The sequence below is a fragment of the Taeniopygia guttata genome, chromosome 1, assembly GCF_048771995.1.
Source record: "Taeniopygia guttata chromosome 1, bTaeGut7.mat, whole genome shotgun sequence".
Classification (NCBI taxonomy): Eukaryota; Metazoa; Chordata; class Aves; order Passeriformes; family Estrildidae; genus Taeniopygia; species Taeniopygia guttata.
Genome location: NC_133024.1, coordinates 92,326,383 through 92,347,851, shown reverse-complemented (window position 1 = coordinate 92,347,851; position 21,469 = coordinate 92,326,383). Strand labels below are relative to the sequence as shown.

Here is a 21,469-nt window from a genome sequence, read left to right as displayed (position 1 = left end):
TTACAGAAACAGATTAGGTTATTAATGAGTGTAATAAACTGTTAATGGAAATAATACCAGTCTGCAAACATTAAAAAATAGATCAAGTTTTAAAGAGCATTATTCTGAGTTTCTAGGACTGCTGTAATTTCTTCCACCCCCACCCCCCCCAATAAGTATTGAGGTTAAAGGCAATTTTGTGTTTTTAATGCATAGTAACATTATATTTAATAAATTATATTATTGATATTAAGATCAGAGTTGCTTATCTTAATCATTTTACCCTAATAAAATTATAGAAAATAACACACACCCAAATCTGCACCTGTGACACACAAAAACCTCTTCAAAATAAGATTATCAAGGCAACAAACATAACCTCAAGAAATTAGAATATGTCAGGGTTGCCTATGTAAACTTAACTTTTGGACATTGACATGTTTAGCCCTGTTTTTGGTGGCAGCTGGAACTCCTTTGTGTCGCTCTCACGCAGCAGGGGCAGTGCTGGTGCATTTGTGGTTGCTGTGCGTGCACACCAGCGCAGGGCACACGTCGTCGTCACTTGGGTACCACCCTGCCCGTGCTGGCACTGGTGCCAACTGCAGAAGGGCAACTTGTGTTCCTCAGGCTGGCCCCTTAATTTGAATTTACATTGTGGACAGCTAGTAATCTGGCACTGGTAGTGCTGTCCCTGCTGGACGTCTTCCAGCTGCTGTGATCAGGAGAGCGCACAGTCGCCTTCCCCATGGTGGGAATAGGCTGTAGCTCTGACATTTGCCTTGGGTACTTTGGCACAAGTCCCAGGCACAAGCTGTTTCTTTGCTGTTTATCACAGAAATGTCACCTTTCAAACAGCTATCAGAGACATGCAGGTCAGAGCTGACTCTGCAGTAGCTTAAACACTGCCTCTCCCAAAATTTCATCCTTGGGGGATGATGCCTATGTCTAAACTGTTAAATCACTAAATAAAAGAGGACTAGGGATTAAGCCAGGCAACAGCCTGGCTCACATTCATATTGTTTAAAGCTAGTTTCCTCTATAGGAGATTAGTCATGTTTGTAGAGAGCTGGTTGGAGTGGTCCAAAGGAGAGTCAGGGGGGGAGCTAACAGTTAAGCAGTGTGGATTATAAGGGATACTTAAGCTTGCTCCAATGCACTCTCCTACTTAGTAAGACAGATTTAGCCTCTGGCTTTGAGGTTTAAAGGGTTTCATGATGTCAAAAAAATCCCCAAAACAAGCAGGACATTTTTTCAACTGCTGACTGAATCTCTTCATGAGTAACTCCTGTACTAGAAAGGATTTCTTCTAATATAAATTGGAAATATTCCACATAAATAAAAAGAATTTATAGATATCATCAGGTCTACCTCATGTTTCTTAGCAAATTATATAAATCCTGTGTCATTTTCAAATGTGTGAAATTGTCATTCTCAAAGTATATTCTCCCTTACACACATTTGATTGATCTGGATTATACTCCTCTGATTCATCAGTTCATCAGAACACAACATATATTTCAGATTGCAAAAGGGACTCTGCTCCTTGCTTAAATTCAGATTATATACCCTCTTACTATATGAACTAATTTTCTCATCATTACCAAAACAGATTAGTAATTTCACTCAACTATGACCTTTCTTTTCTTTAAGTGCATGTTGCATTAAAAACAAACAAAAAATCAGCATCTGTTGCTAGAATTTGCCTCAGTGATGGATATATGAACTCATTGTGGGAGATGATACTTAATCTCATGAAGTTTGGCCATTGCCACAGGAGTTCTTTGAATGCAGTTTCTGAACTTCAGCAACAACACTCCACAAATGCTTTCAGTGAGAAGCGCCTAAAGAAGGGGGTGCTTTAGTATTTCAAAAATAATGGATTATAGTCACACAGGGGATAAATATTTTCCCTGTCAAGTAGTTGGAGACTTCAATTTATGGTCAGAAAATCCTCTAGAGCATGTTTTATTCAGACATATCTCACTCCTTTTTCTTTAGTCTTTTTGTTCATATTTGGCATATCTGATTGCACTCAGGTAGAAGAGTTGTATTTCCCTTCAGATCAAATTACACTCAGTTTCCTCAAACAGAGAGCTCACTTTAGGATTTCTCTTTGTGATATCTTTTTTTCACTCCCAATATATTCACAAGATTTCTATAGATTATTCAAATGCTAATTGTGGGCAGAGAACATAAGGAATCTGAAATTCACACGATACCAAATGATAAGAAATGAGTTTGAATTTCATATACAGACTAGGAAAAATCTCAATTTACAAAATTACTATAAAATTCTCAGTGTTTACATGTGTATTTTTAAAGCTGAGGTGTGCCTAGTCTACATTATATATTCAGTTATTGCAGGATCTCTCCTATCTATATAAATTTTATTTTCCTTAAAATACATTTTATAGTGACTTTCATATATGAGAGGCAAGTATGAAAAAAATATGTCTAACAAGGCTTTGCAGGCACAAACTTTGAGAAGTGGAAGATTTGTGTTTCTGGAATATAAATATATAACTTGTAGGACCATAACTTACAAACATCTTTAATCAGAAGATCACATAATATTTTCCCTGAGTTATTTTATTTTTCTCTGTTGCACTTCCTGGTGGAGAGAAAAATAGAAATGTAGGCTATCAGTCTTCAAGTCAATCAGCTGTAGAAAACCATTTACATGACCTTCGTCACCTGCTTTAACAACTGAAAAAAGCATTAGGCTTCCCTTTTTTTGCTGGAACTGTTCCAGAGGTTAAAGAAGCATCTTCTTAAACCATATAGGTTAAACTTGCTGACTGCAGAAAAGTAGTGGTGACACTTGGGGAGCTTGAGCTCCATTCCAGGCTCTGTGCCTGAACAGACACAGTATTTACGGTTCATTCCTCTCACACATAGCCTGATTTGTCCCATTGCCTCCAGTCTGTTCCATTCTTGTCCTTGTTCTAGTGCCTTATTGTCCGATTCATTTGCCTGGCTTCATGTCCTTTCCTTACACGTTTTATCTGAAGCCTGATTCTTTGCACAGTCAGCTTCTGCCCCTCCTCCTTTCCCTGGTTCTCATCCAAGCTTTCATTTTTTTTTCTACTTTGACTTCATGCCAACCTTTCTGCCCTTCTGTCCCACTTGCTTACAGTCCCAATCTCCCTTGTTCAATCTCAGTGTTTTTCCTCGCATGTCACTTTCTTCTTTCATTTTTCTGATTAGTCTGACTCTACCTACATCCTGGCTCCTTGCCACATTTCTCTTCTTCCCTTTCACTTCATTTATTTCATGCTGTTAGTTCCAGATTCCAGCTTTTTATCTATGCCTTCTTCCATTCCACTCACTCCCCTCAATGCTTTCTACCCTGCTGCTAGTCTTATTCTCACAACCTACTTTTCCTGATCTGTTCCACTTTGCTGACCACAGTTGGTTTTGGTCCCCTTTTCTCTGCACTCAAATAGAAAATTAAAAAACCTTCCCAATCTATATGTATTAAGAATGGAGATCTATAATTAGTTTCAGACATAATTTCCTGTGTTTAGAGCAGTACTGTAGATCAGATTTGGAATTACAGAGGAAATGTTATTTAGCCTCTGAACATTATTACACTTTTTTAGGACTTTACCTATGAAATTTTGTCAGTAAGGGACACACAGTTATCTAAGGCATACTATTATATAATGGAGAACAAATACATGATTTTAGAAGCTCAGTTCACAGAACTCTAATGGATTAATAGTTACCTTACTCCCTAATGTTGGGAGTCTCTGTCTTGGAATTTGTTTCACTCCCCAGGAGTAAGATTCCTAACCTATATTTTTCTTTTTTATGTCCTTGATGCTTGGTAAAGTGCCTATTATCACCCCATTTAATTAGCTAAATAGTCTCCAGTGTTATTGTAAGGAGTTATACTGCTCCATGACTTATCTGATCTTATTTATTTGAATCATAAGCATTCACAGGGAGCAGTGCTAGCAAACTGTCTAACAAAAATCACACAGGTGATTTTTGCATGCACTTATCTCAGTCAGTTAAATTTTACTCATAGAAAACTGGTCCTTATGAGTGCAGAGATAGATCATCTTACTCAGTAGTGAAGACTGCAGATTATGCTGGTGTAACCAGTGATATTTCTTGTGTTATGTCTAGAGGTTTTACTGTGTTTTGTGAACATACACCTTAGATATATTTGGTGATTTTACTGTATTTCACACAATAGTGTGAGATCAATGGACAAAAATAATGCTGATTTTGATTTAATATTGTCGTTTCACTAGTTTCTTATTGTACATCTTTGTCTCACTGTGGATGAGTACATGATAGGGACCATCAGTGGTAAACTGAGAAGTGTCAACAGGTAGAACAAAATTGCCAGAAGAAGGTGGTGAGGACTTAGCCTGAGACAACTGAGGAGTGGATATGAAGAAGTGTCTGGGGAATAAAAAATGGAGAAGGAGATTAGGAACCAAAAGGTTGATGGTGAACCAGGTCCCTTAGAGATTACAGAATATGTCCAATGCTGAAACAGACAGAGAGGAATGGAGAGAAATATTGGTGATGATAGGGAAGAAAATGAAAGACTGAAAGAATTTACTGTTGGGGATTCATGCAAACTGGATAATGCATATTCATTGCTGTGCAAAACAGCACTTGAGGACATTTGCATAAAACCGCCAGCTTTCTGGATTTCGGACTTAAGCAGGTATCCCTCTGATGATAAAGAAAAGAGAATAAATGATCTGAGTTAGTAGCTCTGGGACTGGGACTTGGATAATAAGAGCTAAAAGCTCAGGCAGAGCCAGCAGTTTATCCTTTGCAGGTGCTCATACACATCTAATGTCTCTGGCTTCAGAGGAAAATATCTGACCAGAGAAGAGAGGAAGGAAGACACTTCTTGGGAATACTGGTTCTGCTCTAAAGCTAATTAATTTCTAGTAAAAAATAGCACGGTTTGAGAGCAGTTTGGAGATGCCTTAGCAGCCTCAAGTGCATGGGGAGATTCTTGAGGAATCTCTGTTACTCCTTCATGCCCCATATTTCCTACTCTGTCACTGCAGTTACGTACCTGTGCCAACTTGCAGTCTTACGAACAATGGTGCTCCTGAGCCTTTGTTTTATAAAACTCAGCATTTTTTTTTTTTTATTTTTCAGATAGCATTTAATGCATGGTAAAACTTAGCCTCTTTTTCGGTACAGGGCAATTGTATTTGTAGGCTTTATAATGTGTGTTGCAGTAAATTTATTTATGCTGCTTTATGTCACAGAATCACAGAAGGGATAAGATTGGAGGGGACCACAGTGGGTCATATGGTCCAACCCCCCTGCTCAAGCAGGATCATCCCAGAGTACAGGGCACAGGATTATGTCCAGACAGTTCTTGAATATCTCCAGTAAGAGAGACTCCACAACCTCTGTGGGTGATTGCTTCCTGTGCATGGTCATCTGCATTTAAAGAAATTATTCCTCGTGTCCAGGTGAAACTTCTTGTGACTCATTTTCTGCCCATATTGTCTCTTGTCCTGTTGCTCAGAACCATGGAGCAGAACCCGACTCCATCCTCTTGACACCCTCCCTTCAGATACTGACAGAGATTGATGTGGTCCCCTCCCAGTTTTCTCATCTCCAGACTGAACAGGCCCAACTCCCTCCATTCATCTGTGCAGGGAGATGCCTCAGTACCCTACTGACCTGTCACTAGGCATCACTGAAAAGAGCTTGTCTCTGTCATCTTTCTACCTCCCCTCAAATATTTACCCACACGGATGAGATTCCCCTGAACCTTTGCTTCTCCAGGTTAGATAATTCTAGCTCTCCCAGTTTTTCCTCATATGTGAGGTGCTCCAGTCTCTTAGTTATCTTAGTGGCCTTTTGCTAGACTCTTCCATGTCTCTTTTGTATTTAGAAGTTCACAAATGGGCACAGCACTGCAGGTGTGACCTCATCTGTGCTGAGTAGTGAGGAAGGTTCACCATCGGTCAAGTAGGGGCAACACTCTTCCTAATTGCTGTTCAGGGAACCATGTGCTTTCTGCCTAGCCAAAGCACATTGCTCACTCATGTGCAGCAAGGTATTTACCAGAACCCCCTGGTCCTTTTCTGCAAATCTCCTTTCCAGTTGGGTGGCCCTCTGCATGATTATTTGGAAATAACCCCTTGGGCCTGGGGTTGTTCTTTTGCACTTGGCTGTGTTCAGGTTCATGAGGTTCTTGTCTGCCTGTTTCTCTGGCCTGTTGAGGTCCCTCAGGATGGCAGCACAACCCTCTCACATATCAGCCACTCCTCACATTTAATGCCAACAGAGAACTTTGCCCTATCAACCAGATCTTTAATGGGGATGTGAAACAGGCCCCGTTACTGTTCCCTGGGGTACCGTGCTGGTTACTGGCCTCCACCTAGTCTGCTGGCCATCAGCAGCAGCCTCTGGGCCGAGTCATTGGGCCATTTTTCAGTCCATCCGAGTGGTGGAGTATCCCATCAACTGTTTCTCTTCGGCAAGCATCATGTCAAAACAGGTTGTGAATGGATGTTCACATTCTAGCTTCACCAGTATTTTCAAGGCTTCCTCATTAGTATAAGGTGCAGCCTAGAAGAAGTACAGAAATAGGAACCTTCAAATATATTAGTGATGACCAAAGTCACAGACCCATGTGCAGTGTGAACTGAAGCCAGAATGGTGCATGAATGGGAATACATAAATTGTGGAGAATCTCTGAAGTCCTTTGAAAATGAGGGCAAAGATCTTCTGGCTTGGGGAGAAAAGAAGGAGCCAGGGGAACCTAAAATGTAGGACTTTCAGATTAAAGTGCGAGACAGGAAAGTATTATTTGTAGTAGCATTCTCAACAGTCAGAGGATAAGATATCCAGTAAGAGATAGAAAAATAGAAATATTGCAATTTGAGGAAAAGAGAGACAGCCATGCTTTATGAATACAGAAAAGATAACTAATTTTGTATTTTGGGAAGGAAGATATTCAGAGATAAGATCTAAAAGGAGAAAGTTAAAGTCTGAGATGTGTACTGTTGTTCTTTCTAAAGGTACTGAATAAATAGTTAAGGGTACAAAAGGAGAAGAAAGACAAATGATATTTTATAAGCAGATATTTTAAATAACTACAATTACTGTGGCATTTTCTGCACAGTGGGTCATAACACTGTCTATTTTTTTAAATTTACATGAATTGACAAAGACTACACTGGAAGAACAGGTGTATATATATATATATATATATATATCTTTATATCTACACACTAATTTTATTCATAGGTTCTACAATAATTCATTAGATAATTTGTTATTTCTTGACCTGGTCATATGTATGTTATTTATAACTCTGCAATTGAAATACTTCTGCTTAGTGGTAGTTTGCAGTAATTATTCCACAAATATTTCTTCTGTTAGACACAGTTCTGAAGATATGCCTTTTTACATTCTAAATTCTAATAAAATACAATCTAACTTGTATTTAAAATACTCCTTCTAAAACACTAATGAACAAGTTAAATTCCAACACAAGAGATTTGTGTGTCCAAAATCAGGTTATTGAAATTGTCGGTGACCCAAATACCTTAGTCTTGGTGGCATGCACCAACGAATCCCAGCAGGAGATATTTCATTGGCAGCAGGAGGCACTGATATTGGAGCATGGTATTTCTTGTGATAAAAATACAAACCTTTGGTAACCCAAAAAGCTGTGTATTGTTACTAAACTGAAAATGCATTTACAGCCTCCTTTCTTTAATACAACTAATACCACTTTTCAGAGATTATTCAATGGCTCCATAACTAAGCATGTTCCTTTTTTCCGAATACAGAAAGACCATATTTTTACATGGGTTGTAATTTCTCAGCAGAAAGCAGGGATAATTGGATTTGGAAATAAACCTTTTATGGCTTCCCCACTTCTTGAAGTTTGCTGAATTTTCTGCTGCTACTGCATGAAAAGAAAGCCAGCATTAGAATTCTGAGGAGAGCAAGATCTTTTTATTTTATAGAAATTTGCAACAATATTTTCCTGGTTTTCTATGATTTGAAGCTTGGGATTTTCTTTGCATTTAATGAATTCCTCATTATCATGGTGTTTTCCAGTAATTTTCCTTCTGTGTACTGAATCCAAAATTACTTTTTTTTTTTTTTACTATTTATTTATTTATTTATTGCTTGCTTGCATTTATGCGAAATTACTATCCTTTTCCTTAACTGACTTCCAAGTCAGTTCTCATTGATCTCTAGATGTGTTCTTCTTCTCTGAAGAATACTTTGTTTCCCTCACAACATTTTTCTCCCTGTGCTCATCCTCATCTCTCCTATTTACTTTAATTCAAAAATGCATATAGTTCTGTCATTTAGTTGGGTTCTACATTCATAATCTGAAAGTATTTTTTATTCCTTATGCAGCCTTTCACCCATTTCTGACCAGTTTATCAGCACAGACGTTGCTACAGCCTTTGATGGGAAAGTATCTCTAGAGACTTAGGTGCAGCCATAGAAGAATTTACTAAAAACAGTTCCTTGAAGGAATTGAAAAATAGGTTTTAGACTTTGTCATTATATGATACTCTGCCCTCTCCTACTGTGCTATAATTTTTACCTTTACTAATAGATTAGATTATTTTGGTGAAGATAAGATAAATATGCCAATTTCTGCTACTGACTGAGACCAGATTTTCTGTGATGGTGGCTGTGAGTCAGACTCCTTTGACAGTGCTGTCACACAGTTGTTGGATTAGTTAGGCACAAAGAAATGTTTGTGATCTAAGTCTTAACAGGTGGTGATGGGTAGTAGGTTTGTTCCTTTGTGAACTGGTTTACACATGTGTGCTTGGAAGGTGATTTGGGGGTGGAGTTTTGCCAAGGGTATCCTGAAATTGTTGGAGAATTGAATTTTACTCTGCCACTCGTGATTTATAGAAATGTTTTTAGTAGCTGAAGAAGGTGGGGGTTGGGAGGTACTGCCTGTGGTTTATCATATGATTTCAGATAGTGCAGGAAGGAAGGAATAGACTGAGTGTCAGGCACCTGTCCTGCTTCTCCCATTTCAAACACCTCTGGTTTTGCCCATTTTAGACCAATCTTGTGAAGCTGCTTTTGATGCACCAGGCTAACCCCAATCTTCTTAACTGCAATAATGAAAAGCCTTCAGGTACGTGAAAATCCATGTACATGGTGTATGTATTAGCTATTGTGACACTGTTTTCTTCCTGCTTTCTTAGCTGTAGTTTATTTAGTGTGTAAAGTTATATATACATACATGTTTGCACATTCTTACATGCATTGCTGAAAACTGCTGGTCATGGTAACACAGGATATCATATCAAATGACAGCATGTCCTTCCACTTGTTTCATTCCCTGTTTATTTTTAGCTACATTTCTTACTTGAGAGTTCTTCCCTGTCTTGGTGGTAGCTGTATTTACACATTTTTGGTGTTTTCTCACTGAGTTCCTTACTGTCTCATCTGTTTGTAGTACAAGGCCTCTTGAGTTGGAATTTCTATAGCTGTTGTCTGAAAACAAATTAAACACCTAGTTTTGAAGTGTAGCTGCCATTTTTTACTGCAGAAGGCACCTTCTTAAACCAGATAGCAACGGGGTGCTGGAGCACTGGCTCTAAGGGTAATAGAATTGTGGAGTCTGATAGGTTGGAAAGGCCTTCAGATCAATTGATCTAATACAGAGACCAAAGCAGAGCTAATGTCACTAATGCTAGCTATCAGTGTAGAAAAGAAGAAACACATTGTTCAGCATTCTGTGCCTAGGATAAAATGAAGATGGAACTCAGTAATGTAGATAATAGAAACTTTCTGTCAGATTATGGGTGGAACTTCCCTCGCATAATAAAGCAAAACATCTCATGCTTCAAGTGCTGTACTGCCTACAAATACAGGGAACTTCATGACACTTAATCTCAGAAGAATTGTTTGTAGTTAGAGTTTTTATTTGTAAAAAGAGTTGTGAACTAAACTCAGATAATCTAACAATACAGTTAGCTAACCATATTTTAGTAGGTATTTAACACAGTTAACTGCCATTCTGGTCTGCAAACAGAACAGTTTTCAGCACTTCTATATGTATAAAATATATAAATCCAGTTTGTAGAAATGCAAAACATTTTAAAAGGATTTAAGTGCATGTTTTCACAGACATAAAATGTTAAAAAGGGTTGTATGTTTTTTTCCTGAAGTCCTGTAAATTATTGAATATTTCTGTTTGGTACACAGCAAGAATAGTTCTGAGGTTTTGCATATGAAAACTTAAGTTTGTACTGAATTTACTTTGCCTTTGTTTTCCCAGTAATTTCAAGTATTATTTTATGATTGATATCTGAGCAATTCCTTTTGTGTTGTCTAGCCACATGTTTAGTCTTAATCTCATCTAGAAATTTTAATACAAAAGAGATTTTCTGCACCATTTTCTTGTCTGATATCTTGGTGTTCCAATGTCTTAGATGTTGCAGCTTCTGATTTTATTGAGGAAATGCTTCTGAAGGCTGAAATTGTTTGGGAGGAAAAAATGAAAGACCCTTTAGCTGTTTCTACTTTATCTCAAGAAGAGCCATATGAAGAGATCATGCATGATTTGCCCACAATTTCCAATAAACTGTAAGTAAGTGCTGGTGGTGTTATAGAGCAATTCCCTGCAGCCAGATTATCCTTTGAACCATATCTGTCAATCCTGTGTGTGTTTGGAGATATTTAAATCCCACCTGGACATAGTCCCCACACCTGGGTAACTGTCTTTACATGTCCCTGCCTGAGCAGGACGAATGGACCAGGTGCTCTCTAGGAAGTCCCTTCCACCCCCAGCCATTTTGTGATTCTGTGTGACTTGATGGATCAAGTAACTTTCCTTTTTGAAATATCCTGAATAACCTTTTGAATTTTTATCTCTCATGTCCTTTTGTCAATCTTAGTTTTATAATTATAGATTATGAATAATAAAATATATTATTACAATTGCCAGCAGGAATTACTTGGGGTTGCCTTAGCAGAATTATTAGAGGTTAATACTGTAGACTTGAACATCCTTTTGTTAAGGTAGATGGGTATAGTGTAAGTAAAACTATCATTGCCTATGAGAGAATCAAGGACAAATCCTGAAAAGAGAAAAATCAGATATGTGATTGCAGATTAAATTATACTGGTCAAAATTATATTTACAAATTTACAGTTAGATTTGTACTGCTTAAAATTCAAGCGGAATCAAGTAGCATTTAGCAATGAGGACTTAAAACTCAGTATTGAAGAGTCAATTTGTGTCTTAAATTGTAAATGTTGATACTTTTGTATTTCCTTGTCAGCCTGAAAAAAATATTGCCATGCATATGTGAAAAGAGATGTACAATAGGTATGAAGAACAATTAGTTGTGTTATGGTAGTACAAGACATACTGATATTTCAAATTCTTCTTTCCAGATACTGTGATCCAGGGAATTTTAAAAGTTACAAGTAATGTTTTTATACAGTGTGCAGTTGCCATATATTGAAAGTATATATTTGTTAGTTGCAAAACACTGACTATAATTTTGCTGTAGTAATCAATGAAGAGTGTGTGAAGAAAACAATAACCTCTTATAGAGAGACAGATAAGGTATATTTGCTTCCATTTCATAGGAGTTATAATTTATGGTTGGCAGAATGTGTTTAGATACATTAAAATTTGGAAGATGTGAGCAACTGTCATGAAATGATCAATCTGTTAAATTCAGAACTCCATGGGATATACTGATAATTAGTAAAGATTGAATATTTCATGGATGGTAAACACAGTGTGTTGTTTTTGCTTCATGATTTGCAGTCATCAATACATGTAGCTGGATATATGATACTAATATTTATGAAATTACTAATTTTCCATGCTTGGTAATTCCTTACAAAATAAGCAGTCCTCTAGTCTGACCTGTTGTTTCAATAACATAAATCATACTCCTCTGATTTATGTGGTCTTCAATTGTCTTTTAAATGGAAAATTTTAATTTTGAGGCATGAAACTGAGCCTTTGGATTCTGAAATGTAACTAAAACTTTTATTTTTAATTATTGATATGTTGTAGTACTAGAAGTAGATGGGAGGTAACGCTTGTACCCATGTAATGATGCCTAGCAAAAGTTATTCTAGAGGTTTTAGAGACTTTGAGAACTTAGTCATCATTCTTGTATCTAGATGATGCATTTCCATGTGTTTTGTATTCTAGAAGTTTGTACTGTGGTGTATATATTGTACTGAATACTGGTTTTAGTGCTAACAGTTGCTAACCTCTGGAAGACGTGACCTGCACATATTTTAAGTGGTCTGAAAATATTTTTTCTCTACTCCTTCCTTTCTCTAATACATTGATTAGGATAGCTATTTTTTGAGTTTTCCGTATAGTGACTCTTTATATGACAATAATGCAACCTGCCATGTGTAAAAGCCTTCACTGGAAGTTTTGAAGAAGCAAAGACCACTGAAGAAAAAAACATAGAAAATTGATATATGTGTGGAATTGGCTGAGTTTAGCTTCTATTGCCAATGTATCCCAGTGTGGGACTGCATCTAGTTAGTGGTGCTTGCATGAGAATATAGCATGAGGTGAAGCCAAAGCCAAAGCTCAGCTCTGTGCACAAACTTTGGCAGTGGTCCTTTGCGCATAGCCAGGGGGCCATTATCAGGATACAGTAAGCTTGAAGTAATGCCACCTTGGCATTTCTTGAGAATTTTAGAGTCTATAGGTTTAGAGACTTCCTCAGCCAGAGCTTTGCAATCAGTTCTGCTGTCAGTGCAGTGAAATATCAGCTGGCCAGCCAGCTATTCTGAGATGGGAGCATTCTTGGAAGGCTAAATTATTGGTGTATCTTGCCCATGCATGTCTCAGCTATCACTACTGAGTATGGAAGACTGTTGGTGGACCATACTGATATTCCCCACCTCACACAGCCCCCTGAATAATCAGGCTAGCCCAGAGATCCGAGGCTTTGAGGGGAGGAATATCAGGAGATGGCAAAGATTTCCAAAAGAGGCTCTTACCACGAGATAAGTTGGTTCAGCTCTCTTTATTCTGTGATGTCCTTGTGGAGAGCGGGGCAAAAGAGGACAAACAGGAAATGTCAGGGGTCTATATAGACTTTGGACAGGGTGGGCTTCCCTGGCTCTCCACCAACCCCGTTGGGGCAGGAAGGAGGATCCAGGGTTATCTTGGTCAGAGTCACAGGGTCCCGGAGAAGGGGGCACAGAGTGCCCATGAGCTCACTGTAACACCATACCACACAGAGTTCCATGTTACTTATAAATCCTCTAACCTTAAAGTGGCTGAAAATCAGGTGTCATCCCAAAGTTAGTTATCTCAGGTTTACAGTATCATGCTTATAATTGTGAAACCTAAAACCTTTGCAGAGAGGTATTATTCCAAATGATAGTAGACATATTCTTAAGATAGAGTGAATTATCCTCCAGAGTGGCTCCATGCTTCCTGTTAGAGAGGCAGCCTAGATGCCTGGTTTCAACTTTTTTTCTTCCAATGGCTAATGTTGAAAACAAAGAGTTTCATCCTTCATGCTCTGTTAAGAGTCTGTAGAGAGATGTATACTATGTTAGTTTGAAGATAAATATCTGTGCTGTTTTTGTGTACCAAACCAATTTTTTAGTGCTGAAGAGGAGTGGTCAATATTGATCCACGTGTACCTTTGATTTATTTTATATTGCATCCATTCTTCATCAACTCTTTAGATGTAAGAAAGTTTTGCAATAGTTCCTAGTAACTCTATTTTGTGTCGATATTGCTTTGTGGCCATTTCTCAGAAGAAAACAGTATTCAAAAGCAGACTCAAAGATGATGAACAAATCATTATAAATAGATGTGTTTTGTCAGCAAATCTAGTTTTGCTGGTCGAAATTTAAATTACAGCATTGATTTCTGGAAGAACACTGTGAAGAGATGAATTGAAATCCAGGAGAGGAAACAAAATTTAGTAGTCAGTATATTTGAAATATGCTGTTACCAAGCAAATCTGGCTTTCTGCATTGCACTCAGTCTCACCAATGAGGTGTGGGTAGCACAGGGCAGGGTTGCAGTTATTTCTCTTTGTTACTCCTCTTGTCTTGGTATTTTCTTGTGCTTTACACAGGCCTTCCATAAGCTGCAGCACCTTTGAGGCCATACCTGCTCCAGAAGAGTTCCTTGGTCATAACTGACCAATTAAATTATCTGAAGGACAGAATTTTAGTAATGTCATGAAATTATTTGAAGGTTGACCATTGCAACAAACCTAAGGTCTATGCTGGAAAGTTTTGCCAGTCTTAATTCTAATGGTACAGTCAAATGAAAATTTGTTACTCCACTGGCAAAAATATCAGCACAAAATACATTAAGTGACATAGCTCACAGTTCAGAACATTACATTGGCCATATCTGTTTAAAAGTGGCTTTAGGCTCATGCTATGGTCACAATGATCACTGTACTTCTACTCCAGTACATCTGCCTGTAGAGCACATATAGTGCTGTCATCTAAGTAGTGATAAATAATAAAAGATTAAGAACTTACTCTCAAAGTAATGTTAACTTAATCACACTGCACATTTTCTGATACATGTTTAAGTAAATATAAATTATAGTAATGATGTGTTTCAAAATCAGCACAAGAATGTGAAATAAAATTAAAATAGATGCATTCAAGACAGCAAAACAGAAAAGTGATTCGATTTTTCTTACATTTCAATTCTTATTTTCTATGTAAGCATTTATGTAGCACTTGCCTTTTAAATATTCTAGTGTTTTCAAACATTCTTCTAATGTTTAATCTATTCCGAAGTTTGTTTTAGGTAACTTTAAGAAGTTTTTTAGACTGAAATTTCAGAGACTTTGCTCTTTACAGGTGTCAGTTGGCTTAGAAATTGTTTGAAGTATCTCAGAATTGCCTGTGGAAGGCAAATTTTCTCCAACAAAAGCAATAAGCTCAAAGGGCCCATGAAAATATTACTTCAGATTCTGCCTTGATATAATTCTTTTATCAAATTAAAAAGTGCCCCAGTGCTTCCAATATTGATGACGAAACTTCCAATTATTTGATTGTCAGCTCTTAACGTTTCATAATATTTCTTCTTTTTTCCTTTTAAAGTGACATGGTATAGGATGGCAACTTATAGAAAACCTTCTCACTTTATCTAAAAAAGAGTCCAATAAAATACACAATGTTTCAAATTAATTCCATACATGAAGGCTTCTTTGCATAAAGATTAAAATCACTGTTCTTCCATATAACATTCAGTATTTTTTCCAGTCAGATAGGCAGGTAGAAAGTCCTACCACATTCAAATAATATTACCCTAGATAACACTTCTTCTTGTCTACTGTGCTACATTATTTTGGCATAAGTCTTCCTTTGTGGTTAATTATTTATTAATTATCCATTAATTATCCATTAATTTTCATAAAATAAGACAGTTCATGCTACATTAACATAAAATCTTGCCTACATTAACATAAAATTTTCCTTGTACTGTTCTATAGTTGAGCTTTTAGAGGCATTGCTTGACTTAATCTTGTGACTAGTAGAAATACTTTTCTAAGGAGCCAGTGTTTTCTGGAAACACTTTGTTTCAGTTTATTTTTCATACTATCTTCTCGAACTTGAATTAGAATTAATTGTTGGAGTAATTTTAATGTTTTTTCTTCCACAGAATCATTCTCATTTTTGTTTTAATATGAATTATATGTCACCCTTTCCATCACATGAATTATATTAATGTCACATAAATATATGTAATTTAAAGGCGATTCTTGTGTATATCAGTACATATACACAAAAAAAGAAAGGTGCCTTTTAAATTAGGTTATTATTGTCCTCTTAAGTTTAAAATGCATCTGTCAAAGCAATAGGCCCTCATTTTCCTCCACACTTTGCTGTAATTTACAACCTGCTTCTCCTTTTGTGACACATGAAAGGTTAATTTGGATTTGAGTTTATAGCTGAATTTTAAGAAATGTTTCTAATGTGTGTTGTGTAGTTACCACAAAAGGGCAAGACTGAGTGGGTAACGTTCAACTTAACAGTAAAAAAATACTGAATCTTCACAATTTAAAAGAAACATCACATGACTATTAAAAAAGTTATATGTGGCAGTGCTTTGGTTTTTAATACTTGAATTTTGCTTATGCTTTTCTTAAAACTTTTCTTTGTCTGTAATTAGAGAAATTTGAGCAGTTTTGCATAGTAGCAAAGGGCTACTCAGAAAGAAATCCTCATGTTTAGTTATGCTTTGCTCAATTCTGAATCTGGGTAAAATGTGAATTAATATTTGTCATTTATGTTTGTGTCACAGGTGTTTAATTTCTTCTACAGTCGAATCACTAATATGTCTTATTCTAATTGTCAAGTTCTCTGCAGTTCAAACTGAAAAAATGAGGGTACATCTTTTGTCCATGTGACATCTGGTAAATTTATCACACAATTATCTATGGTAAATCTAAGCACTAAATGAAATTTTTATTTTAAACAACGTTCCTCTAGATATTTTGCCTTTAAATATCTGAAGCAAAACATATTGAGGCAATAAACCCATTTGTATTTCATTATAAAATGTTTAAACTAATTCTTTCAATATTTGCAGCCTTGCAGTTTCATAAAAAGTTTTGTCAATCTTTTATTCAGTAGGAAACGACTTTGTCTTGTTTTTCAATGAATTCTATCTAGAAGGTGTTTTATACTTTATTTCTAAAATTATATGTGTATTTAATTTCTGCATTATGTGTGTATTTCAGTTTTGTTTCCAAGAGCAGCTCTTTTCGTGCACTGCTCTCAATGTTAGCTATGAGTATTCATTTAAATTAACTGTATAATGATGTGGGGGTTTGTTTGTTTGTTTGTTTTTATCAGTGATTAAACTCAAGTAACTTAGAGTAAGGATGAGATTTATTTTAACAATGTTTGGGCTTTATTCCATAGTGGAATGCACTATTTCCACATTCCCATATTAAGTCTATCGAGTCCACATTTGCTTTCAAAGAAATTATGTATGCATTTTGGCAAGGAGCTGATGTACACTCCATGAGATTGTCTCATTTGTACTGTCAGAATCCAGACTATTATTTTTTAAGGTATTTGTATTCTTAACTCCTACAGATGATTTCTTGCTAATTCCTTGGATGTACAACTCTGAAAAATGATCCAAGATTTGGCACCGCTGTTTTTCACAAGTGTTATATTGTCTTAACTGCCAGTAGGGAAAGCAAGTCCATGTGTATAAGAATAGTTTTAACTTTTATGTGGATGAAGAGTATTGCACACTGCTCAAGTAATTTCAGGAGTCTGCTCTTTGCTTACTTTTTTGTTTGGCTATTTTTACCTTAGCACAATTTCAGAGGTGCTTCTGGTCATAAAATTTATCTGGTATATTTCCGGATTAAAAGTAAGATAAGAAGTGATGGAATTTTATTTTAATAACTTCAATGGCAATATATGTAAACATACTATTTTTCAAAATAGTGTTGGGTAGTTTAACTGTGCTTTTTAAATTCAGTTGCAAAATTGGTTATTGATTTGCCAACCTAGTGCTGTCACCAGAAGACTCGTGCATATTCTCTTTGTCTTGCACATTTCTGCTTCAGAAAATACGTGCATAAAGGTGAATTTTTAATCAAAGTATGTTGCTCTGCGTCTTTGGGAACAGACCAGCCAATGTGAACAGTTTATTTCTCACCAACTTCTTTTCAGTACTTGGACCAGGAGCTTGTGTTTCAGCCCTGAGCTGCATCTCAGTTCTGTGCTTGTGCCACCCACATTTGATTGTCTGTCATCTTCAGTAGGAGTCTAATTGCTTTATTGATTCTCTTTGTAGCAATCCCCTGGCTTTACCGATTGCCAAGCAAGACAGTTTGCTGGAGAAAGATACCATGTTCAAAGATGCAGCTAAAGGCTTATGTAAGCAGCAATCTCAAGATAGTGCATCTGAAAATATCACTGTGAACACCACGACCAAACTTGAGCAGGTAACAGAATGCAGGGTCTTGAAATTTTCATTAGTGCTTAGGTCTGGAAATTGTAAACTTAATGAAGCTGGTGATCATTGTGTTTTTCCCCTCACCATACAGCACTATCTCATTTGCACTGTGGAGCTTTGTCACCTTGATCACTCCCTGCAGTCTGTCTGTTTCCTCTGCAAATTGAGCAGCTGCTTCCTGCCAGCTACTGGTGGCAGGTCAGGGGCTGTGGGGAGGACTCAGAGCCCCTCCAATTTTATTAATGGATGACAACAGGGGAGGAACAACTGCTGGTGCTGCCCAGAGTGTGTGTTTGTCTCAAACTTCGAGTTACAAAAGAAACACAACCTGGGAGACTGAAAAAACAAAAAGAATGTCTAAGGAATACCAAGTTTCAAAGTAAAAGACTGTAATTCAAAGCTAGCTCTTGCTAGATTTACAGCTGCAGTGTTTACTCCCTTTCTTGTGATAATGCATTAGAGTATCAGCACTGATTATTTGGATACACTTTACAGTTTTCTCCACAGGAGGACAATCTCATTCAGTATATAGGATGAATGCAAAAGGTGACAATTATCTATTGCTTATGAATCTAGCACATTTCAGGTTTAAATGTTTAGGACTTAATGTTTTTTTTTGGTTATTCTTTGTGTTTAGTTTGTTTTTTGTTTTGTTTGGATTTTTTTTGTGATACAAATGAGTTTATTTTCTATTACATGCATTTGGGAAACACATATTCCAGAAATATTTAGCCATTTAGTAAAAATCTACTTTAGGATCAAGGGATGGGGGAGGGGAACATTTCCAATAAAAATAATTTATTGTGAACTTGAAGCATAGAGAAAGAGCAAGATATTGGTTTGATTTAAGCCACGTTTGGTTCAAAGAAACTGCATCTCTGTCTTGGCAGAAGAAGGCATGCTCCTCTGTTTTTTATTTGGATGTGTTTCAGAGGAATGGCTTGATCACATTAGATCAATCACTGCATCCATATGTAAATGATATGAGTCAATCTGTGAAAGAACTTCAGCTGTGGAATCATGTGGAGTGCTCGGTTCCTTATCCAGTCAGCAGATACCACAAAATGTTTTGCACTTGGCTTACATCTTGTTTTCATGTCGTGCAGTTTCTGATGTTGCTGACTGATGTGATTTGGTGGAAACTGCCGTTCCAAGGGACAAGCACTGCTGGTCAGAAAAGTGAATGCTTGCAACCCTTTAAGGAGGAATCCTCCTGTAATTGTAGGAAAAGAGAGGGGAGTATTTAACTTACAGTTTTGCCAAGACTATTGCTTGTTTCTAGATGTTCAACAGAAGTGTGTACAAGAACACAGATACTTCTTTCTGCCTGAATAATTTTGATGTAACCCTAGCCAAAATTATTCATGTTTTCATTATGTAGAAGCTAAACTTTTGTTTTATAGTTTGTGCACAAAGGCATACACAGAAACTGATAGGATTAACAACTTTCAATCTTCCAGATGAAAATGAACAAACAGAAGTCTTTATGCTGATAATTTTATTGTCCACCATGACCTTGAGTGTCTTCATGGACACAGAACAGATTTACAAAAGCACTCTTGTTTCACTGTTTACTAAAATGGAACTTCCCACATTACTTACAATTCAAAGACAAGACAGCAGATTTAAAGGTGAATCTCTTTTAGCTCTTTTATTTGAGAAATTTCTGCAGGAAATAGAAATTCTGCTCTAAACTAGCCAGGAGTGTGAAGCCTATATTTTTTTAGAAAAAGGGAAAACTAGAAAATATCTGTAGTTGCTGAATAGTTCCCTATCATGGAAGTATAGGAAGAGTTCTGGCTGAGAAATTATCATTAACAGGGGATAGGTTAGAAACAGTGCTATTTTTAGTGGGTTTTTTAATGACTGGTTGCTTTAGAAAAGAATTAATACAACTTTTCGGTTGGCAAGGGCTTAATGAGCTTTAGCTCTTATGAAAGAAAGAGAATAAGCTACTTTAATTACTTCAGGAAGCAGTTAAATTTTAGGAAAGTAAAGAGTCTCTAGATTTTTTCAAATTAAAATTTGTAATATTTTTTCTTTTGATGCAACTGTGATCCTGGAAGTAGAGGGATTGTATTCTCTACTACTTGCCATGCATTATGATCTGTAGGTAAATGTGTATCATATCTGTATTTGTCTTAATAATATTTAGACTTTCGTTTCTAAAGATTAAATCTATTAAATTTAACACTTTAATATTATTATTATTATTATTAGTAGTAGTAGTAGTAGTAGTAGTATTAGTATTATATTTTAATTTCACAATTTGGGAAGTAAGGTTTTTATTTAGAACTGATACCAAAGGAAATATTTGAACAACCCCTTCCCACTATTCCTGCCTTTTGGGTGTCCTAATTCTACTGCGTTTCTAATGACTTGTCTTTTATTCTTACCAGTTGCATTCAAACTACACTCAAACTAATCATGTTCTGTTTAATTTTTCATTAGGTTATGTGGAGTCATTACTTGGATTTTATGTTCATATATTATTGAAATGTATCAGGATGATATTTTGTATGCTTTATGTCAGAAATACCACACATTCTTAGGCAATATAGCATGCAGATTAGGCCTTTATTGGGGGATCAAAAAGAAAAGTTTCATCCTAGCACATTTCAGACATGAATTTTTAATATGAAAAGTCTGTAATGTTCTGGTTTGGAAAGAAATAGCTGTTCAAATTTATACATTGCTTCAGGTTTTTATAATTGCAAAAATGCTGAAAAAGAGACTTAAGGAAATATTATTTCTCATGTATATTTTTATTAATTGAGTATAGGAGATGAGGATGAAGTACTTCAGTAACGGATTTTGGACCTTTCTTGGCTTGTATTAGCTTTTACTTTTTTCCTAGATAAAAGGTGTTCTTTGATCACCAGTAATGTCAAGATCTCTGTGCCAAACAAAGAAAGCAGTATAAATGATATTCAGAATTTTATCACATTCTCAATTTATCTTCTCATCTAGAAAGGATATTTTTTGATAGCAGATTCAAACGAATGACTTGGAATTGCATTACATGTGCCATGCTGCAAATAAATATAAATTAAGTTTTTTATCTTAATTGAGTATTAAAAAAAAAAAAAAATTGTCTTATACTTCTTGTTTATGTATTGTTGGCCACATGAACGGTGTGATAGAGTATCCTCTGATGCCCTCTGGATAGTTCCAGTATCAGTTATGACACAGATAAGGCTCAGCTCCATATAACATAATATTACACATAAGAGCTGGAATGTATAACATAATATTACATTTAAGAGCTGGAATGTATATCTATTTCAGTGACACAAGTATGTAAAAACCTAAATTATATATATATCTAAATAATATATGTATAACTATAACTATATATAACTAAATAATATAAATAACTATAAAACTATATATAGCTAAAGACTATTATATGAACAGATTCTGAAGGTTGTTAAATGTATGCAATTGAATAGAGTAAATAGAAATCTTCATTGTAAGCATGACACAAATCTAAAAAATAATCACTCCCATATGGATCATATGCTGTATGTATGGCTA

At 36.2% G+C, this 21,469-nt stretch overlaps 1 protein-coding gene across 8 annotated transcripts in view; it reads left to right on the top strand.

Annotated features, from left to right (window-relative positions):
- Positions 1-21,469, top strand: part of MYO16 (myosin XVI) — a 356,263-nt gene that overhangs the window by 162,445 nt on the left and 172,349 nt on the right. For all 8 annotated transcript variants that reach the window (XM_030280385.4, XM_072933685.1, XM_030280401.4 and 5 more), the window contains exons 8-10: positions 9,028-9,103; positions 10,407-10,560; positions 17,771-17,921. In XM_030280385.4, coding sequence (XP_030136245.2) covers positions 9,028-9,103; positions 10,407-10,560; positions 17,771-17,921 — 381 coding nt within the window. The remainder of the gene's footprint in view (positions 1-9,027; positions 9,104-10,406; positions 10,561-17,770; positions 17,922-21,469) is intronic.